Source organism: Pipistrellus kuhlii, unplaced genomic scaffold (assembly GCF_014108245.1).
Source record: "Pipistrellus kuhlii isolate mPipKuh1 unplaced genomic scaffold, mPipKuh1.p scaffold_m20_p_2, whole genome shotgun sequence".
Taxonomy (NCBI): domain Eukaryota; kingdom Metazoa; phylum Chordata; class Mammalia; order Chiroptera; family Vespertilionidae; genus Pipistrellus; species Pipistrellus kuhlii.
Window position 1 is genome coordinate 128,274,486 of NW_023425515.1, and position 22,252 is coordinate 128,296,737.

Sequence of the window (22,252 nt, forward strand, 5' to 3'; positions counted from 1 at the left end):
AAGTTAAAGAATGCAAGGGAAGACCTCGCCAGTTTGGCTCAGTGGATAGAGCATCAGCCCACAGACTGAAGGGTCCCGTTGGCGGTGCCAGGTCTGGGCTGCTGGTTGGGTGGCAGGTCCACAGGGTTCCACTCCGGTAAAAGGCAGGTTCCCCTGACCTGATCAAGGTGCATGCAGGACGCAACCAGTGGATGTGTTTTTATGTTTCTCTCACATTGATGCTTCTGTCTCTCCCTCTCCCTTCCACTTTTTCTAAACATCAATGGACTTAGGTAAGGATTAACCAAAAGAAGAAGAGGGAGAAAGAGGAGGTGAGGGGGGAGGAGGAAAAGGAGGAGAAAGGTGGGAAGGAAGAGGGGAGAGGGGGAGGGGAGAGGAAAGGGTGAGAGGGGAAGGAAGGAGGAGGAGGAAGCAAGGGAAGACATCCTAGCTTTTAAGATGTTCCTTAAGAACTACACAACACTCAATTTATATATAATTGCCCAAAATTTAGCCACATCTGGCTGCAAGGGAAACAATGAAAGGAGCTATTTAGCTGAGTGGCAGGGTGCCCACTGAAAAATCTGTGTTTTGTAAGGGTGGAAAAAGGTTTTCTTTTATGAATGTAGAAAAGAATACATTTAGTGAGGCACTCATCCTTTCTCACTTCCAACAATATCCATCTACTTCTTCAATCCCTTTCCATTCCCCCTCAAACTTTCTAGCTCTCCATCCTTCATCCTAAAAGAAATCCAAAAGCTTCTGTTGATTTAGGATCAGGGGTCCTCAAACTTTTTAAAGTGGGGGCCAGATCACGGTCCCTCAGAGAGCTGGAGGGCCGGACTATATGAACTACTACTAATTCCTACTGTAACACCTCGGCTGTGCTCACTGCCCAAAAAACCTGGCAGGCCGGATCAGACTCCTCTGCGGGCCGCATGTGGCCCGCGGGCCGTAGTTTGAAGACGCCTGAAATTTTAGGTCCTTCTCTCCCCTTCACTGCAAGACATTTTTTGTCACTCTCCTTACAATTTCTATAACATTTCTTCTTTTCTGCTTATTTCCAGTCCCTAGTCACCATCTCCCCTTTAGGTTATATATCTTCCTAACTAGTCTGAGTTCCTAGGAAATTTAACAAACATCTTTACCGCAACCAATCCTTTGAATTTAAATTTTATTTTATTTATATTTAACTTCACAAATACAAGATTTTTTTTTAAGTGTACGTAATGCAAACCTCTCTCTCGGCCACACCCCAGGCTACATTAAAACTTTAGAATTTGCCGAATGCATTGAGAAGGGGACACGGGGACGAAGGCCTCTGTCACGGCGAGTGTCACCGCGCCCACAACGTGCCCTCGCTGCGGAAGGATGGGACTCGCGGAGAAACGCCCAAACCCGGCCCCCGGGAATCCCGCGGAATCTCGGCACCGCCGGAACTCCGCAGGCGGGCGGAGGTTAGGGAAGAGGCTCTCGCGAGATGCGCAATTCTCGCGGGAACCGAGAGCGAGACCGTTCTCTGACGCACTTCCGGGGCTCCGGAACCGAGACCGGCCAGGTGGCTGCCAGCCGGAGAGATGGTGGTCACCAGGTCGGCGCGGCCTCGGGCCGGGATCCAAGCTACGTCGCCCGAACGCTCCAGGCGGAAGGTAGGAAATAGCGAGGCTCCCTCAAGTCTGCTCGCCGCTTCGCAGAGTGGCTCCCAGTGAGGGGCAGGGGGCGGCGTCAGTGTCCCGCGCAGTGTGTGTGGGGGACGGGGGACCGAGGGGCTGGAGCATCCGGACGGGCCTGCCGCGCGTAGCTGCGCCCCGGCCGCCGCTGAGCTTGTCACTTCCTTGGCTGTCTTTAAGGCGGCCCTTAGTGTGGAACCGAGAGGTTAGTTAACTTGCTTCGGGTAGCTCAGCTCCAATGCACATGAACAGCTCAGACGTTTTAACTTTACTGGTAACACCGTACTAAGGATTTATTTTGGCCACCAAGCGTGAGCTGATTTAGCGGGTTTGGAGTGAAGGGCTCCTTTTCTCATGGGGAGGCCGGCGGTGACCCCACAGCACCCCCTTTTGGCGTGGGGAGGTCTACGGTGATGCCGCCTGGTGGCGCTAGGTGTTGCTGCCTCTGATTCTGTGATGAAGGAAAATTCTGTGATGAACGTTAAACGTATGCAAAGGTGAGGGCAGCGACCAGTTCTATTGGTGTGTGTTCCTAAACATATCTTTGCCCAGAGATAATAGTCTCCTTATGTCCTCTCCCCGATATGTTTCGGAATATGGGTTCACCTAGAATATTTGACATTTTTAGGTGTAGAAATATTTTCTGTTATTATTATCATTATTTTGCTCTCTAAAGCCAGACTCAAGGACTTGGGTGAGGCGAGTGAAGCAGGGCCCTGCAAATGCAGGGACAGATACAGCATGTAAGTTTTTTTTAAATAATGGATGGTGGTGTTGGGTTTTGTGTTTATCTAGTTTACTGAGACTTTTGTTTTTTAGTGCTTCTAGTTTACTTAGTTTTTTTTAGTGCTGTCTTAAAATTTGCTCCTGTGGGTAGCACCTCACTCACCTTGCCCATGTCCTGTTAACAGTGTGCGTTCTCTGGCTTACAGAATTCTGCTGAAAGAATTCATTCGAATCCAAAAGGCAGGAAGGAATCTCCATCTGATGACTCAAGTACTACTGATTCACAGAGCAATAGGAAACAAAGACCAACCCCTAAAACTGGGAAGAGGAAGGACAGAACTAGAGCCTCATTATCAGAAATGAACAAACCAGATACTGATGGAGAGACCTCTGAAGCAGAGTCAAGTTTTTGTTCTGTATCTGAGCCCCAGAATTCCATTTTAAGAATAACTAGGAGGAGGCAAATCTTAGTTGCATGCACCCCAGTGTCCAGTGTTAGGAAAAGGCTGAAAGTAACTTCAATAAGTGAGTCTCATACTGAAGAAGAAGTCTCTGAAGCAGAATCACATGTTTCAGGTATTTCTAGAATTGTGCCTTCTACGGGAACCAGAAGTAAGGCTAAATCCCTAACAGAGCCAAGCCAAGAATTACATTCAGAAACTATTTCTGATGCTGAATCATCATGCTCAGAAATGTCTACATTTTCTGGAATTTCTACTAGAACAACAAGGAGTATGCAGAGGAAATTACAGGCACAAACAGAGGAGAAAGATACTGAAATTATACCAGGAAATGACAATCAAGTAATAAATACATCTATGAATTCAGATACTAGACAAACTTGTTTACAAGCAAGATCTCTTTCTCAGATAAATAAGCCAAATTTCTCTAATGAAATCTGTAATGACATGGATAATGATTCCTTCTATGGAAAGTCAGGAAAAAAAACAACAGTGCAAAAATGCCAACGTCTTAATATAAAAAAGGAAAAACAGGCCAATGTTGCACCTCTCAAAGAAACAACAAAGCAGAATTATAAGAGTTTAGATGAAGAAGCTGAAGGAAGGATAGATAAGGTTAAAGAAATTGAGAAAAATTCCGAGTTGAGTTTTCCTGAACTTCAGGACGCTGGCCTTCAGCAGTTAGTTTCTCAAAGGCATTCGACCCCCCAAAATAACAAAACTACATCAAAGCCCTCAAGTCTGAACTCTGAGGCTATAATGAAATCATTAGCTCAAACATTTGCAGTTGTGGAAATAGACAGATGGACTGAAGAGAGAAAGAGCACCCCAAAAAGAAGTGACTTCACATCTAGCGATGACGGTGGTAGTGATGAAGAAGAGTGCACAATTATAGCTGATAGTGAGGACGTGAATGAGGAAAGAGAAGGAGATTTTGCGTGTGATACCAAACTGGACAAGTCTGAGCTCAACACATCCCAGGATGATTCTGTTTTGTTACTTCTCAGCAGTGATGAAAGCCAGCAGTCTGAAAACAGTGAGGTTGAAGAGGACACTGTGTGCTTTGTTGAAAATAGTGTTCAAAAGGGCTCATTACATGGAGACTCAGAAAATAAGTTATGTGACAATGCATTGTTTGTAATTGACACAACTCCTGGATTAAGTGCTGATAAAAATTTTTACTTGGATGAGGAAGACAAGGCAAGTGAGGTTGCCATTGAGGAAGAAAAAGAAGAGGAGGATGAAAAAACTGAAGAACCATCAGACCAAGATGAAAATGAAGATGAGTTTAGTGATGAAGATGACTTACTAAGTGGCACAACGTCTAAACTGTAAGTCTTGCCTTTATTTTAAAAAGTGAGTTTTTGATACATATTTCAAGTGGCTAATTTACCATAAAAATATAAAATATTAAAAAGCCAGGGAGTTGAGAAAATTATTGCCTCGAGTTCTATATGGAAGCGCTCTTTTACCCAGAATTTCCTTCATTAATCTGGATGCCTATGTTAATCATATTTTCCCCAACAGTGATAGCTAAAAGTGCTTCTTTTGGTGATACATTAAAAGTCATTTGTTAGTATTTTCCTGCATGATTGTTAATAGCAATATAAAAGGGAAGAAAAAGAATTTGTTTTTTACTATATGTTGATTGTAGAGAAGCTGAAAAATAAAGAAAAGCCATCTATCACCCACTGAAAGGCATTAATGTTTAGGGCTACTTCTTTAGTTTCTTTTTCTCTGCTCTAAATTTGTTTTTTCCAAGTACAGGCCATGGTACCAGTGTATCCATAAAATACAGGCATCCTAATAAGGAATTACATATTAATGGATGCCTAGTGAAATCAGTCTGAGGATAAACTTAGGCAATTTTATTTTTTAAAAGCCACGGTCCTCCATAGTAGTATAATTATAACGTACATTCAGGGTTGAGAATTTAAAGATACTGCAATAGAATGATTTCACTTTCCAGTAAAGGTTGATTATCAAAACTTTTAGCTGCTCCGTTTATATGAATAATTAGGAAAGAAAGAGACTTAAGTCCAAGTATACTTGCTTATAAAAAGGACTTCTCAGTAGTATAAAGTAGAAATTCTCATTACATTAATATAGTAGGACCCCAGGCCAATAGCAGAAGAGTAATTTGTTAGATCTGGGGAAAGACATAGTATTTTTTTAAAAGTTCCTGTGGGAAATATGGATGCTCATCTGTTTAAAACTTCCTTGGTTTAGCAGCACTACCAAATCCTTTGGTTACCCAGAATATTCTAAGTTTGGATAACTTGAAAATTCAGAGTAGAAGAATCTTTTCTCATTGGTTTTATTTTTAATTTTTATCAGAGTTATTATTTTCATGTATTATCGCACTGGTTTTAGAGATGTAAGTATGTACATTTATTAACTCACTACCTACATATTGAGTTGAGCCAAATTGCCAGTGGCAACTCATCTTCTTTTCTATAATTCTTTTCTTTATAAAAATCCTGTTAAGAAATCTATTGGCATATTATATGGCTTAATCCTCTTAAAGAAAATCTGGAGAATAAATTTGCATGTGCCCCCCAAAAACTTTTTTGTTTAATTTATTATTCATCCCAGAATTTTTCTTCAAATATATTTTATTGATTTTTTTATAGAGAGGAAGAGAGAGGGATAGATAGTTAGAAACATCGATCAGCTGCCTCCTGTACACCTCCTACTGGAGATGTGCCCGTAACCAAGGTACATGCCCTTGACTGGAATCGATCCCGGGATCTTTCAGTCCTCGCTATCCATTTGAGCCAACCCAGTTAGGGCCCAGAATTTTTTTTCTTAATGTCTTTTACTAGATTATGCATTTTTCAGATTTTTAAAACTTCATTGTAAAGATAGGATCTGTTTTGATCATTGACAGTAAAAGGGGAGAAAAGGGGGAAAGAGTGATTTTTGAGCCCTGGCCAGATTGGCTCAGTGGATAGAGCATCAGCCTGCAGACTGAAGGGTCCCAGGTTCGATTCCAGCCAAGGGCACATGCCTGAGTTGCGAGCTCGATCCCCGGTGGGGCGTGTGCAGGAGGCAGCTGATCAATGATTCTCTCTCATCATTGATGTTTCTTTCTTTTTTTTCTTTTTTTTTTTTTAATATATTTTATTGATTTTTTTACAGAGGGGAAGGGAGAGAGCTAGAGAGCTAGAAATGTCGATGAGAGAGAAACATCGACCAGCTGCCTCCTACACACCCTCTACCGGGATGTGCCCGCAACCAAGGTACATGCCCCTGACCGGAATCGAACCTGGGACCTTTCAGTCCACAGACCGACGCTCTACCACTGAGCCAAAGCGGTTTCGGCCATCATTGATATTTCTTTTTTTTTTTTTTTTTTTAATATATTTTATTGATTTTGTACAGAGAGGAAGGGAGAGAGATAGAGAGTTAGAAACATCGATGAGAGAGAATCATCGATCAGCTGCCTCTTGCACACCCCCTACTGGGGATATGCCCACAACCAATGTACATGCCCTTGACCGGAATCGAACCCGGGACCCTTCAGTCCCCAAGCCGACGCTCTATCCATTGAGCCAAACCAGTCTTGGCCATCATTGATATTTCTATCTCTTTCTTCTCCCTTTCTCTCTGAAATCAATAAAAAATATATATATATTTTAAAAAAGTGATTTTGAAATAGTCTCAATTGTTTCCATTTTGATTTAATTACTTGATCTTTAAGTGATCGTTTCTCTTTCAGTCTGAAGTTGACAAGCAGCAGCATAGACCCTGGTCTGAGTATCAAGCAGTTGGGTGGTTTGTATATAAATTTTAATGCAGACAAACTACAATCAAACAAGAAAACCCTAACACAGATCAAGGAGAAAAAGAAAAATGAGGTCAGTTACATAGAACCAGCCAATTACTTGTAGAAGTGATTAGTCCTTGATATGATACCAATTTTTCCACAGTGAAATCACATCAAGCCTGCTGTGCTCCTTTTTTTCTTCTTTCCAGAACAATTGTTACTCTTTTTTTATGAAGTCCTACCTGCAAAGGATGACTCTCTTGTACCCACCAGTTATGATCCTAGGGAGAGTTATATTTTATTTTCTTGCTATACTTTTAGTTCTTAACTGTTCTGGACTGTGATGAGAATCTGAAGGCTGTGAGTGCCTGCCTCCCTCACCAGAAAAATACTTAAAATTGTACATTGAATTTCAGAAGAAAATCATAGGGTAGCTTTAGCCATCCCCTTGCACAGCTGCACATTTGTATTTTCTAGCCTTACTGCCTCTTCAGGTCTTTCTTCAAGACTTTAAATCCAGGTGCCTCTTGTCTGTTCTTTCATATGTGCTCAGGCACTTGACCTCAAGAATTGCCATACTTTATTTCCTGCCTGAACCAGCTCCTCCTCTTGTATTCTCTATCATGGTTAATGATGCCAAAATCTTTCCATTTTGCAATCAGAAAACATAGGCTACGAGGCTTCTTACATACTTTCTACTCTGTTCTCTCCTTTCACCCCAATGTCACTGGCGCATGCAGGCCTTTAGACTACTGCAGTAGCCTTCTTACTCATTGTTCTTCAAACTATTCTCCATATTCTTCCTAGATTTCCTAAAAACATAAATCTGAGCATGATATTCTGTTCAAGTTTTTCAGTGGTTCCTCAGTTTTTAAGGTGCCTTTATTACTCCAACTTTATTCACTTGCTGCGTTCTTGCCATCAAAGACTTCTATAGTTACCTAAACATACTGCAGTCTTTCCCAGGATAATGGAGAGATAGATCACTGTCTTTGAGAAACATTCTTTGACCCTAGTGCTTCCCCTAACCTCCTTTGTGTGTCTGCAACACCCAGTATCAATTGAATCCATTATTAATCGTTATTTTATTATTAATTTAATAGTTATACAATTGTTATTTTATTGTTTTTAATTTTTGTATTCCTAAAACAGGATATCTCAACCTCAGAATATTTGCACTTGGACTGGATAATTCTTTGTTGTGGGAGAGTGCTGCGCATTATAGGATGTTTAGCAGCAGGCTTGGCCTCTACCCACTAGGTAGCATCCACACCCCACACCATGTACACACACATTCACAAACACCAAAAATGTCTTCAGACATTGCCACTTGCTCCCAATGGAGAACCACTGTCTTAAACCCTAGTATGATACTTGACACACAACAAGTTCTTAATAATTTGTTAAACGGCTGCTCTCTTTTCTGAGTGATAGGAAAGTCTAGACTGCTACTGTACTATCCAGAAACTTCTAAACCTAAACCTGAATTGGGGATGTCTGGATTAATAATTGATAATGTTACATGTTATTAACCAAATTAATATATTCTGTATTCCTATAACTACTTTGAGAACAAAGGAATAGTCTTTTTTTAGTTCTTACACTGGGAGAAATTACTAATTACCCTAAGGTTTCTTTTAGTCACATAAATGGTATTTATTATAATATTTAATTATCCTAGGCAAAAAGACAAAAAATGGAGAAGTAATTTAGGAAAGATTAACAGATTTAACTGACTGCACAAAATTTTTTAAAACTTAACATGTTAAGCGCCATGTCAGTCCCCAGTGACTCACACTGTACTTTCATCCAGACCTCCTCAGTCACTGGTGCAGCCAGAATATTGGTGAAATCAGATATCGTGGGCCAAAGGGAAAAGAAGACAAAACAGGTTTGGCGCTTACTATGTTAAGCAATTAAAAGCACGTTAAAGACAAGTAAAGGACCACATTCATATCACTAAGATACAAAATACATTTCTATAAATTAGTAAGAACACAACCCTAATTTAAAATTAAAAAACAAAAAAACCACTACAGGCATTCCCAAAGAAGAGGACTTGATGTGTAAAGATGATCAACAATAAATGAAAATAGCCAAGAGACATCACTGACAACATACAAGAAGATAATACCCAGTGTTGGTGGCAATATGAAGATAAGGGCTCTAATTAACTGTTGGTACAAGTTTATACTATTGTATTTGAATGCAAGGCAATTAGCATTACCCGTATAATTTTTAAATAACATTTTGGAATTTGTTTTATAGAAGTAATCACAAGTGTTCAGAGGTGGTGTTTATAATGACTAATGGAAAAATGTTTAATAGAAATGGTTAAAACTAAATGTCAGAAGGATACCTGTGTTGAATACAGCGATTAAGAAAATTGTTAACCTGTGTATTCATTGACATTGAAAGATACCTGAGGTAATCTGAGACATACCGAGTTGAAAAAAGCAGATTTGACTAGATAGGATGATCTCATTAATATAACATAAAAAGTATATGTTGTTGAATCAAAATCTGTATCACAGCAGGAACCGGTTTGGCTCAGTGGATAGAGCGTCGGCCTGCGGACTGTAAGGTCCCGGGTTCGATTCCAGGCAAGGGCATGTACCTGGTTGCGGGCACATCCCCAGTAGGGGGTGTGCAAGAGGCAGCTGATCGATGATTCTCTCTCGATGTTTTTAACTCTCTATCCCTCTCTCTTCTTCTCTGTGAATAAATCAATAAAATATATTTTAAAAAAAAATCTGTATCACATACTTAATAGTCTAGCCCCGTTTTCTGCAAACTGCGGCTCGCGAGCCATATGTAGCTCTTTGGCCCCTTGAGTGTGGCTCTTCCACAAAATACCACAGGCTAGTTTATTTTGAAGAAATGGCGTTAAAAGAAGGTTTAAATTTTAAAATTTTGCTTTCAAAAGAAATTTCAAGCATACTGTTGATATTTGGCTCTGTTCCCTAATGAGTTTGCCTGTTTAACAACATCAAAAGAACTTACTAAAAACCAGTCAGGTTTTCTTTAGGGATTTCAAGAGCCATTGTGGTATTGTTCCTATTATTTTTATTTTCCAGTTGTTGGTCCAGGTGGCTGGTTGCACACCGATAAATAACAAATGGACACAATGTAAATCCAATATGTGCAAATTCAGATTAGTAAAAGAAAGTTGAACTGATCAATTTCATAGATTTCCTAAAATAATCATTCAATTTGCTTTCTAAAACATTTTTATCTGTAACAATAAAAGCATCATATGCTAATTAAATGGACGTCCTTCCGGATGACCCTCCAGCAAAGCTGGGGCTGCAAGGGAAGCCCGGGTCCCCAGTGCCAGAGGGAAGCCAGTGCTGGCAGCCAGGGGAAGGAAGGCCTACTCTTGCAAGAATTTTGTGCATTGGGTCTCTAGTTGTAATATAATATACAAATTTAAAGACAGGTACAACTTTGCATAAAGAAGGTTAATATAGCCTGGCCAGTGTGGTCCAGTGGTTGAGCATTAACCTGTGCCCCAGGAGGTCACTAGTTCAGTTTCCTGGGCAAGGCATATGCTTATGTTGCACACTCTACCCCCAATGGGGGGCGTGCAGGAGGCAGCTGATCCATGTTGATGTTTCTCTCCGATGTTTGTATCTCCCTTCCTCTCTCCCCAAAATCAATAACATTTTTTTTAAAAGGTGAATTTATTTGGAGTAGTCTTCAGTCTGGAAGATGTTTCTGTAATAAGGCAAAAAATGATGAAAAAGTTATATGACATTTTGTAATTTTAGAACAATTTTAATATTTTCACAGATTATGCAGAAAGCCATCATTACTCCTGATTTTGAAAAAAACTACTGTGTCCCACCGTATCGTGAATCAAAACATCAGCTTCAAAAACAACGCAGAGTAAGTACAATGGCTCATTATTTACAATGTTTAGATATATTCAATTCATATATGACAGGGTATACAACTAAAATATATATATATATATTTTATTTTTTTATTTTTTCTTTAAAGAAAATTGTTACGGATACCCAAGTGTTTATAAAATGTGGTTCCATAAACATGTTTTATATGGATTTTCACAAAGTGAAAGTGCACAAAGTGAAAGTGCACATAGGCATAACTTTTTTCCTTAAAAACAATGACAATTACCATGCAAGATCACTGTCTATTCCTCTAGGCTTACGCTACCATTCCCTAAAGGCCAAGAACTGTTTGTCTGTTGTAGTATGTTGTAGGGAACTTAATGTAGCCAGCTAAAAATCTGGTCTATTTAATCTACCAAACGAACTGGTTTCTTTAATAGAATATGGTGGGATGGGGGTGTTTTCTTCCATCTGACATTTCAACTGATAAGCATAAAGAAGTTATCAAGGGAGTTTGGAGGAAATTTAAGGAAGGTGCTCCAATAATGTCACTAATATGATACACCTAGGCACATGGTAGATACTTGATAATATTGGTTGTATGAATGCAACAAAAAATTAAGCAAATCACTTGCTAGGAGTTTTTAAAAGAATAATTTTTTAATATTTTCTTAAATTGATTTTAGAGAGAGAGATATATCAATCAGTTGCCTCCCATATGCACTCTGAAGGGGACTAAACCTAAAACCTGGGTATGTGTCCTGACCAGGAACTAAATTGGCAACCTTTTGGTGCATGGGATGAGATGCCTAACCAACTCAGCCATACTGGCCACGGCTAATTTTTATTTTTATTTTTTATTTTTTAAAATATATTTTTATGGATTTCAGAGGGGAAGGAAGAAGGAGAGAGACATAGAAACATCAATGATGGGAGAGAATCTTTGATCGGCTGCCTCCTATACATCCCCCACTGGGGATCAAGCTTGAAACCCTGGCATGTGCCCTGACTGGGAATTGGAACTGTGTCCTCCTGGTTCATAGTTCGACTCTCAACCACTGAGCCACACTGGCCAGGTTACTTTTATTTTTTAAGAAGTAATACAAATTTCTGGACTGTTGGAGTGAATAACTGAGATACCTGACTCGCTAAAGAAAAGTGTTAATGTTTACATAGAAGCTTCAGAAGCAAAAATGTTTTTATACAGTATCTCTTGTGTAGGCTATTTTATTTTTTTAAATTTTATTTATTTGTATTTTTTTTTAATTATGTATTTTATTGATTTTTTAGAGAGAGGAAGGAAGAGAGTTAGTTAGAAACATCGATGAGAGAGAAACATTGACCAGCTGCCTCCTGCCCATCCCCCACTGGGGATGTACTCATAACCAATGTACATGCCCTTGACCTGAATCGAACCTGGGACCCCTCAGTCTGCAGACCGACACTCTGTCCACTGAGCCAAACCTGCTTCGGCTGTGTAGGCTATTTTATTTATTTATTTATTTATTTTAAATATATTTTATTAATTTTACACAAAGAGGAATTGAGAGGGATAGAGAGTTAGAAACGTCGATGAGAGAGACAAATCGACCAGCTGCCTCCTGCACACCCCCCACCGGGGATGTGCCCGCAACCAAGGTACGTGCCCCTGACTGGTATCGAACCCGGGACCCTTCAGTCCGCAGACCGACGCTCTATCCACTGCACCAAACCGGTTTCGGCTGTGTAGGCTACATATTTTAGACAATAGAAAATAAGCTGTGAATTATTCTCCTAGTAAGTCAGCAATTCTTACTAAAATACCAACAAATTTAAAGTAGCCCTCATGTATGAAATTAGTAATATGGTACCTAATTTACCATAGAGATCACTTGTTGTGGTTTCATTCCTTTTATACAAAATAAATCTGGAGACTAATACAGTCTGTAAAGTAACACTTTGTTTTTTTTGTTTTTTGTTTTTGTTTTTTTTATATATTTTATTGATTTTGTACAGAGAGGAAGGGAGAGAGATAGAGAGCTAGAAACATCGATGAGAGAGAGTCATCAATCAGCTGCCTCTTGCACACCCCCTACTGGGAATATGCCCGCAACCAAAGTACATGCTCTTGACCGGAATCGAACCCGGGTCCCTTCGGTCCCCAAGCCGACGCTCTATCCATTGAGCCAAACCGGTCTCGGCACACCTTATTTGTTTAAATGAAATTTTCTGTGTGTACAATTTTGGGGGAAATAAGATAGAGTTTATACACTTTATTAAAGTTAGAATGTTGTTTATTTTTGAAATCTGAATTTCAGAAAGAACGACAAAAAACAGCAGGTGATGGCTGGTTTGGTATGAAAGCTCCAGAATTAACAGATGAACTGAAAAATGATCTCAAAGCACTAAAGATGAGAGCTGGCATGGACCCAAAAAGGTTTTATAAGAAAAACGACAGGGATGGCTTCCCTAAGTACTTCCAGGTATGAAGCAAACAGAATAGTGGTGGTGACATTCTGTGGATTTTAGCTTGAAAAGCATTATTGTGTGATCTTTCTGTTTACTCTTAGATGAATATTTGCAATGCACATCTGCTCAAGCCATAAAACAGTCAGAACCCAATTCATATAGCCACCAGCTTGTAATGGCTTTTCATAGAGAGAGACAGTGTTGCAGATGGTAACTAGTTCCTAGGTCAGCTCTCTAAAAGTTAAGGAACCTATAAGGTGAGTGTTCCATCTATGAATCCTACTAGCTTTTGAGCAAGAATTCTTTCAGAATAGAGGGGGAAGGAGGGAGTCATTTGTACCCACTCTTCTTTTCAAGGTAGAGGGTATCCCCAGGCAACTAGAAAACAAATTTTAAAAATTGGTTTTCAAAGTATTTTCAGATGAAAGCCCAATGGAGTCATGGAGTCATTCTCTGGAGCTCTCAAGTTCATTTAGTTCTTGACTACCTTTCATGTCATTCATCTGGATTATTAATTAGAATAATCTGTTCTCCCTTCTAGTACATCCGCCATGTTGCAGCTAGTTGTTCTAAAAAAGGGGCGATCTGTTCAGTGATAGCACAAATATCACTTAATGATACCTAAAGTGATCCTTTGTGGCCTTGATAGGGCCTTTCACAATCTGCACCCAAACCAGTTCACCAGCCCTCACTTTGTCACATAGCCCTCTTATGCGTGAACACACTCAACTATTCGGTCTTCTCAGAATATACACAGACTGTTGTTGGCATGTGCGTGGCTCTGCCATGTTTGCTGGTGAAATTTTACCCATATAAATCCAAGCTATTGATAAAATGTCATCCTTTGTGAAACCTTTCTCTCTCTCAGACACAATTGGTCACTCAGTTTTTAGAGCATTGTAATCTTTTGTTCAGCATAATACTGTGTTATGCTTTAATTTTGTAGTTACCTATCTGTGGATCTTCTAAGACTGAGCTACTCACTGCCAGGGACCATAAGATCTTTATCTTTGCTTCCCTATTCCTAGGACAGTGCCTGGCTGTCCTATATAAAATGGTTTGAATCTATGAACTAATGAAGAATGGTCAGTAAAAAGGTTCTAAGCTGACAGGATTTATAATAACCTAGGACAGTAATTGGCAAACTGCGGCTTGCAAGCCACATGCAGCTCTTTGGCCCCTTGAGTGTGGCTCTTCCACAAAATACCACGGCCTGGGCAAGTCTATTTTGAAGAAGTGGCATTAAAAGAAGTTTAAGTTTAAAGAATTTGGCTCTCAAAAGAAATTTCCATCGTTGTACTGTTGATATTTGGCTCTGTTGACTAATGAGTTAGCCGACCACTGATTTAGGAGATGAAATAGATGTGAAGTAGAATTTATGTATCGGTTTCATTAAATTGGGAAGCTAAAACAGGAGTTTATATTATCTGTCCCACTTTTTTCCTGTAATTACACTGTTCATCAAGAACTCACTTTACTGTCTAACACAAAATTATATAAGGAGTTTTGGGTTTATTATAAACTAATGAAGAAATGTCATTAGGACCTAATGCAGATTGAATCGGTGATTTATTTTTGCTCTTAAAAATAGCAAAAATTAATTTTAATGTTGGTGTAATGTATGTTTATGTTTTTCACTTCTATAAATAAGAGCTACTCTGAAATAGGAAAGCAGCATTGCATTCAGGTGTCATATGACTTATTTTATCAATTGCTCATAGATTGGCACCATTGTTGACAATCCAGCTGACTTCTATCATTCACGAATTCCCAAGAAGCAAAGGAAGAAAACTATTGTGGAAGAACTGCTGGCCGATTCTGAGTTTAGAAGGTAAAGGAATTTATGTTTCACTTTATAAAATGTATGCTTTCCTTTAGAATATGTGTAAACTTAAAATTTCAGATATTTTTAAATGCTTTATTTTAGCATGCTTTCTCAAAAGCAGCACTACTTACATTTTGGATGGGATAATTCTTTATTAGGAGGGCCTTTCTTGTGTATTGTAGGATGTTTAACAGCCTCCTTGGCCCCTTCCCACTATATGCCAGTAGCAATACTCCATTCATAACAATAAAAATGTCTTCAGACATTTCCAAATGTCCCCTGCAGAGCATAAGCATTCCCATTTTAGAACTACTGCTTTAGAGAGATGAAAATATTTGACTGGCTAGAGATGAATGAGCCTGCAAAAAAAGACTAGGAACGAATAACCAAGGGGATATTAAGAAAACCAGGAGGACACAATGACATAGAAGTCAAGGAAAGAATGTTTTAAGCAGGTATCAGCCAGAGGGAGTGATTAACAAATGCTGCTGAGAGATAAGAACTAAAAAAACTTCCTTTGGATTTAGTTACAGTAACTTTGGCAGGGACTTTAGGGGAGTGATGGGGAAGAAAACAACTGGAGAGTGAGTTGAAAATGAAGAAATGGTGTGGCTGTTGTGGCTTAATGGTTGAGTGTCGAACAGGAGGTCTCTTTGATTTCGGGTCAGAGCACATGCCCGGGGTTTTAGGCTTGATCCCCAGTAAGTGGCATGCAGGAGGCAGCCGATCAGTGATTTTTCAATCATCATCGATGTTTCTATCTCTCTCTCCCTCACCCTTTTTGAAATAAATTTAAAAATATATTTTTTAAAGTAAGACTTTTAAGAAGTCTCAGCAATTTAAAAAAAGAAAGTGAAGAAATGGACATAACTCTTTGAAGTTCTGTTGTGAAGAGGAAGAAAGAGGCAGGGCAGTAGATGTGGAACAATTTGAATATGTTTAAAGCTCCTTGAAGCAGCTACTTATCTATACTAATAAAAAGGGTAATATGCTAATTAAACAAGGTCGACTGGGACATCTTCCAGTCATCTGGTCCTCCTTCCAGACAAAGCCACAGTGGTGGGGCCAAAGCAGAGGCAGTTAGGGGCGATCAGGCCTGCAGAGGAGCAGTTATGAGCGATCAGGCTGGCAGGCAGAGGGGTTAGGGTTGACTAGGTAGGCAGGCAGGTGAGCGGTTAGGAGCCAGTGGTCCCGGATAGTGAGAGAGATGTCCAATTGCCATCCCCTGAGCGGTCCCGAATTGGAGAAGGTGCAGGCCTGGCTGAGGGAGCCGAGGCCCCCCCCCCCCCCCCCCAATGCAGGAATTTCATGCACTGGGCCTCTAGAATATTATAGGAGATTTAAAAGCATACCTCTGCTAAAATCCCAGATTGGTTTAATAGCAAAAATGAAAATATTTATTAAGGGTTCTAAAAATAATATAGATTGTGGGTATGGAAAATGTGCTTTTCTTTGTTAGGTGGTTTTTGGTTTTGTTTCATTTTTTTCAAATTATTTTTATTGATTTTAGAGATAGAGGGAGGGTAGGGGGAGAGAGTGAAACATCAATTTGTTGTTACACTTATCTATTTGTTCGTTGGTGCCCTGACCAGGGATCGAACCCAAAACCTTGGCCTGTTGTAATGATGCTTTAACCAACTGAGCTACCTGGTCAGGACTGGCTTTGTTTTATTTTTAATCTAACCTTAGATTTGTTAGAAAGTCTGTATAAGTTGTATTTTGGACATTGAATGAGCTGTAAAGTTGTAAAGGCTTAAATAGCTTCTGTTTTAGAGAGAATTTTAGCTAATCCTCGGATTTAGTAATGTGATATCCTGTTTCCCCGAAAATAAGATAGTGTCTTATATTAATTTTTTCTCCCAAAGTTGCGCTAGATCTTATTTTCAGGGGATGTCTTATCTTTCCATACGCTAGATCTTATTTTCGGAGGATGTCTTATTTTCGGGGAAACACGGTAACATTTAACACAGTGAATGTGCTTTAAAACAAATGAATTTTGTATGTTTAGAGAATTTCTTAACTTCGTAATTAACTGTGGACTGACAGCTTCTAGCTACAACAGCATTATTTTTCTGCAATAAATTATGCTTCTGTGTTTCCAAAGCTCAATGGGGAAATATAGCCTATAGTAGCAATTCTCTGGTCTGAGGATGCCTTCACACTCTGAAGAATTATTGAAGACCCAGAGAACTTGTGTTCTGTGGGTTACATTTATCAATATTTACCATAATGGAAATTAGAATTTAGAAACTTTAAGAATATTTATCAATTCATTTTCAAGTAATAAACCCATTACAGATTAACATGTTTTCATGAACAAAACAAGAATAATTAAATTTAAATATCTTTAATGTCTGGCTTAAAGACAGTTGGAGCCTCATACCTGCTTCTGTGTCAGTCTGTTATGATACAACACATTGTGTGTGTAGCCTCAAGAAAACTTCCCTGTACACTCATGCGGTAGGCAACAATGTCAGTATATTTGTAAAATAGTGTTTACTTAACGGACTCCTGCAAGGGTCTCATTCCCAGACCATATTTTGAAACCATTGGTCTTTGGAATATTTCTTAAGGTTCTAAGAAGTATGTTGTGTGTTTACAGGTAAGTTCAAACTTTTTGTTTTACTTAATCCTTTATTTACATTTTTATCTCACAGAAATACTTAAAGCATTTGATATTAGCTGGATGTAGTGCATGAGTTTCTAGTGTCTGAAAGTTTTCAGAAGCTTCCCTCTATAGTTGTCACTTTTTCTCACTAGACTATAAGCTCCAGGAGGGCAGAGAGTTTGACTGTATGGTTCACTCCTCTGCCCTAACTCCTACTATGGCTCCTTACACATAGTGGAACTTAGTACAAATATAATGAATAGATGGTAAAAATACAAACACAGGAACTTAGTACAAATGTGATGAATAGATGGTAAAAATGCACACACAAAAAAATTGAAATTTAAAAGCGGGTTCCACCTTCCCAAAATGTTACATTAACTTCTAAAGTCTGATTTGTCATACTTTAGAACTTAAAAGTTTGGGTTTTATTTTTAGATATAACCGAAGGAAATACTCAGAGATCATGGCTGAAAAAACAGCAAATGCAGCAGGAAAGAAGTTCCGAAAGAAGAAGAAATTTCGCAATTAAGATTCGCCAAGCAAGCCACAGTATTTTCACTCTCCCCTTTATTTATTTACTAAAGATGTCTTTCAAAACTAACACCATCACAAAAAATTAACACAGACTGGCACTATTTATTTATAGGGATTTTTCTGTTTTGAAAAGTTGATTTGAGTGAGATCCTATCATGTGCCCCTTGGAGTAAAAGTAGATGGGTCTACAAAAACCTAACCCATGTTTAGACCCATAGAGGGGGGGAAAAGGAAAAGAATCTTAACAGATTTAATGGACATTTTGTAAAGTTTTCAATGCTTGGTTATTAAAGAAAATTGAATTAAAAGAGATTTAGAAAGTATAATGTTTGTTAATATATTAAAAATACTTGAATATGATAAAAAAAATATATGTAATTATATTGTAATTAACAGTATTTTAATTAAAGATGTGGGGGATAGGGTGTGTGTAAGGGAAAGATAGTAGACAGGAAATGCTCTTTTGTTAGCTGTAAATTTAGGTCCAAAAAATACAGAGTTCTGGACTGAGATACACAGATCTACTTGTGGCCAGTATAAAAGTCATAGTTGAAACTGAAGGAATAATACAAAAGGACTTAAAATATAATGAAGACTACCTAGAAAGATTGGATTAAAGCTGATGAAAGAAGGACTTTCAAAATACCTTAAGATTTTTAAAAAAATATATATATATTTTATTGATTTTTTACAGAGAGGGAGAGAGAGGGATAGAGAGTTAGAAACATCGATGAGAGAGAGTCATTGATCAGCCGCCTCCTGCATACCCCCCATTGGGGATGTGCCTGCAACCAAGGTACATGTCCTTGACCAGAATTGAACTCGGGACCTTTCAGTCCACAGGCCAACGCTCTATCCACTGAGCCAAACTGTTTTCGGCAATACCTTAAGATCTTGAACGATTTATAAAATGGCCTGTCTTGTTTCAAAATGTTTTTAAGATAGCTTACTTAAAAAATGCATACAACACAGCTATTTTTTTAAGTGAAGAAATTAGAAAAAGGAAATTGAGGATGGAATAAATTAGATGAAGCCAGGGTGAAAGTTAATAAAACAATTCTGTGACACATATGGTAAAGGTGGGCTGTGAATTTTCTAACATCTAATAACAAAAATCAGTTCCATGTCAGTGTTCTGCCAAAAAAAACTACTTTAAAGAAACATTCCTATTAAGACCTGAGAAAACGTTCTTGGGTCCTTCCCATAACAATGTGAGATGAGAGGCAATACTTGGCAATCGAGACCATAAATGGCAGAATTTTAAGAAAATGAAAAGGGTATGCTGAAACCGGTTTGGCTCAGTGGTAGAGCGTCGGTCTGCGGACTGGGAGGTCCCAGGTTCGATTCCGGTCAAGGGCATGTACGTTGGTTGCGGGCACATCACTAGTAGGGGGTGTGCAGGAGGCAGCTGGTCGATGTTTCTCTCCCATGGACGTTTCTAGCTCTCTATCTCTCTCCCTCTCTGTGAAAAATCAATAAAATGTATTTTAAAAAAAAAAAAAAAGAAAGAAAAGGGGTAAGGGGCAGGAGGCTGTATAGAAAAGTTCAGTAGACCCTTGAGTAAAGTTTTGGGATAAATTCATGGGATCCTACTCTTAGAAACAGCAAGTAAAGAAATGTTTCCTGCTTTAAAAGTATAGAAGGAATGCTTCCACTTACTAATAAGAGTCCATGAAGCAGGGTCAACAACATGACCTGTAATTAAATGTCATAGCAGATCAGTGTTTTATCAAAGAAAATATCTCAAAATGAAATGCGAAATTAGGTATGGGGAGTTTCTGATATGGAAAAGGTTATTAGTAAATACTAAACACCAACTGCAAGACAAAAACTGTTTTAGTCTCAGGTGATGGGTGGTTCATCATGCATGTTCATTCCAGTTATTACTGCGTTACAAATTACCCCAAAAATCAGTGACTCAGAATAACCATTGTTTTCATTGTATCATGATTTGATGGGGCACAGCTTGTTGCTTTTACATGCTATTGAATTAGTAGTATTCAGCTGACAGCTAAGCAAATCTGGAAGGTTCGAAACGCTCCCCAACATGTCTGGCACCTTATAATGTTCTCTTAAAAGTAGGATGATAATTGAAATTTTTCTTAAACAGTATAGCATAAAAATTGCTATGAAACCAAAACAAAACTCACAAGTTTTGTGTGGCACTGAAGGTTCTAGCATGGTTAAACGGCCTCAGCACGTAGTATTTAGGACGTTCTACTTCCCGTGTACCTCCTCCATAATCGCTCTCTAAGGTAAGGAGAGTTACCAGATTGAAGTGAATAAGGTTGCTGTATTAAGAGGTCACCCTGTGTAGTCCCATCGCCCTATTAGGGAGAAGCCTGTCACTCTCTTCCAAACAAGCGGAAATTGAACTTGTGGCATTCCCGAGCCAGACTTTTTCTATTAAAGGTAAGGGATGGTGGATTATTCTTTATGGCTTACCTGAGAAGTTCTGCAGCCAGGGTGCTCTTCTAGAAGTTTGCAAAGCAGGGACTGGTAGCACTCAGGCACCAAATTTCTGACCTCAAACCCCATGCAACATTCTGAAATTTTGACATCTTGTTCATTAATGAAAGAGAAAATGAGTTAGTAGAAGAATAAGTCATAGCTTACCTCTAGAATGTGAACCTATATCACAGCTTTCACTACAGTCTTCAATAAGTGGTGCTGGAAAAACTGGACAGATAAATGTAAAAGAAATTGGACCACTTTCTTAGACCATATATGAAAAAATGGGTTAAAGACTTAAATGTAAAACATAGAAGAAAACAGGCAAACTCTGACATCAGTCTTTTATCTTTTTCGATTTGTCTCCTTTGGTAAAGGCAACAACAAAAATAAAAACTATATCAAATTTTATAAGATTTTGTACAACAAAGGAAACCATAAACAACAAAAAGACAACCTACTGAATGGGAGAAAATTATTTGCAAATGGTATCCCTGATAAGAGGTTAATACCCAAAATATATAGGGAACTCATACAGCTTAACACTCAAAAACTATCCAATTAAAAATGGCAGAGGACCTGAGTAGACATTTCTCCAAAGAGAACATCTAGATGATCAATAGACAAAAATAAAGCTCAAAATCACTGATCAAGGAAATGCAAATCACAATGATATACCACTTCATACCCATCAGAAATCATTAAGTGCTGGTAAGGATGTGGAGAAAAGGGAACTGTTTTGTAGGGATTGTAAATGGTGCAGCTATCATGCAAAACAGTGGAGATTCCTCAAAAAAAAAAAAAAAAAAATTAAAGCTGCCATGTGATAGCAATTACATTTCTAGGTATGTAGCTGAAGAAAACAAAAATAGGATCTCAAAAAGATGAATGCATCCCTATGTTCACTGCAGTATTATTTACAATAGCCACGATACAGAGCAACCTTGGTGCCCATTGACAGGTGATAAATGGGTAAAGATGTGAATTAACACACACACACACACACACACACACACACACACACACACACACACTGTAATATCCTACTAGAGGAGCTCGGTGCATGAATTCATACACAGGTGGGGAACCTATGCCTGGCCAGCAATTGGGGCCGATCGGGGCTGTCTTGCGCAGTCCCCATGGTAGGTTGGCCAGCTGGGGAGAGACTGCAGGAGAGCTCCAGGGTATGTCCAGCCCTGTCTTGCCCAGTTCTGATTGGGCATATCCCAGCAGCAAGCTAAACTACCAGTGGGAGCATCTGCCCCTTTTAGTCAGTGTGTGTCATAGCAAGTGGTTGCTAATATGCTAATGATATGGCCTTAGCTTATCATTAGCATATTATGCTTTGATTGGCTGAATGGTTGACTGGATGACCAGACACTTAGCATATTAGGCTTTTATTATATATCAGGTATATAATAAAAGCTTAATATGCAAATTGTCCCCGTGGTTGGGAGTTCAACTGACCAGGAACTAGATGTGTGCTGATCACCAGGGGGCGATGTGGCACTGGTAGCAGGCAGCAGTGGAGATGCTGCTGGCCCTGATGGACCCTAATGGAAGTGGGACCATGGTGGGATGGTGGAGCAGGTGAGTGGGCGGCGCCAGACCAAGGCGGGTGCAAGCTGGGCCCTGGTCACCCCACAGATCAGCCCTAATTGCTGGCCAGGCCTAGGGCCCCTACCTGTGCATGAATTTCATGCACTGGGCCTCTAGTTCAGTAATAAAAGGTATGAAATCTTGCCATTTTTCAAGAACATTGTTGGACCTAGGGGGTATGATGCTAAGTGAAATGAAAGAACAGCCTGGCCACTGGGGCTCAGTAGTTGAGCCTCAACCTATGAACTGGGGTGGGGGTGCGGGGTCACCGTTTGATTCCAGGTCAGGGCATATGCCCGGGTTGTGGGCTCGGTCTCCAGTGTGG

The 22,252-nt window shown here is 39.3% G+C and overlaps 1 protein-coding gene and 1 long non-coding RNA gene across 4 annotated transcripts; both read left to right on the forward strand.

The window, feature by feature from the left end:
• The first annotated feature begins 1,040 nt into the window (after positions 1 to 1,040).
• On the forward strand, positions 1,041 to 18,185 carry DNTTIP2 (deoxynucleotidyltransferase terminal interacting protein 2). 3 transcript variants are annotated; one of them, XM_045584329.1, is made up of 7 exons: positions 1,041 to 1,052; positions 2,680 to 4,167; positions 6,540 to 6,696; positions 10,398 to 10,493; positions 12,757 to 12,921; positions 14,629 to 14,738; positions 17,779 to 18,185. In XM_045584329.1, exons 2-7 carry the CDS (start codon positions 2,735 to 2,737, stop codon positions 17,870 to 17,872), a joined length of 2,055 nt encoding a protein of 684 aa, XP_045440285.1. In that variant the 5' UTR covers positions 1,041 to 1,052; positions 2,680 to 2,734; the 3' UTR covers positions 17,873 to 18,185. The 3 variants fall into 3 exon arrangements, with proteins under 3 accessions (XP_045440285.1, XP_036299812.1, XP_036299813.1); XM_036443919.2 differs by lacking the exon at positions 1,041 to 1,052 and adding an exon at positions 1,473 to 1,628 and having other exon boundaries at positions 2,582 to 4,167; XM_036443920.2 differs by lacking the exon at positions 1,041 to 1,052 and adding an exon at positions 1,473 to 1,628 and having other exon boundaries at positions 2,582 to 4,167; positions 6,558 to 6,696.
• Positions 18,186 to 19,035: 850 nt separating this feature from the next.
• On the forward strand, positions 19,036 to 19,695 carry LOC123652690. The gene is made up of 2 exons (XR_006742155.1): positions 19,036 to 19,154; positions 19,392 to 19,695. It is a non-coding gene; the product is annotated as an uncharacterized LOC123652690 (long non-coding RNA).
• The last annotated feature ends 2,557 nt before the right edge of the window (positions 19,696 to 22,252 follow it).

Coding starts and splice junctions, on each gene's coding strand:
- DNTTIP2 (XM_036443919.2), top strand. CDS start 1,557: ATGGTGGTCACCAGGTCGGCGCGGCCTCGGGCCGGGATCCAAGCTACG. Junction 4,168..6,539: donor AGTGGCACAACGTCTAAACT/GTAAGTCTTGCC, acceptor TTGATCTTTAAG/TGATCGTTTCTCTTTCAGTC. Junction 10,494..12,756: donor AGCTTCAAAAACAACGCAGA/GTAAGTACAATG, acceptor TCTGAATTTCAG/AAAGAACGACAAAAAACAGC.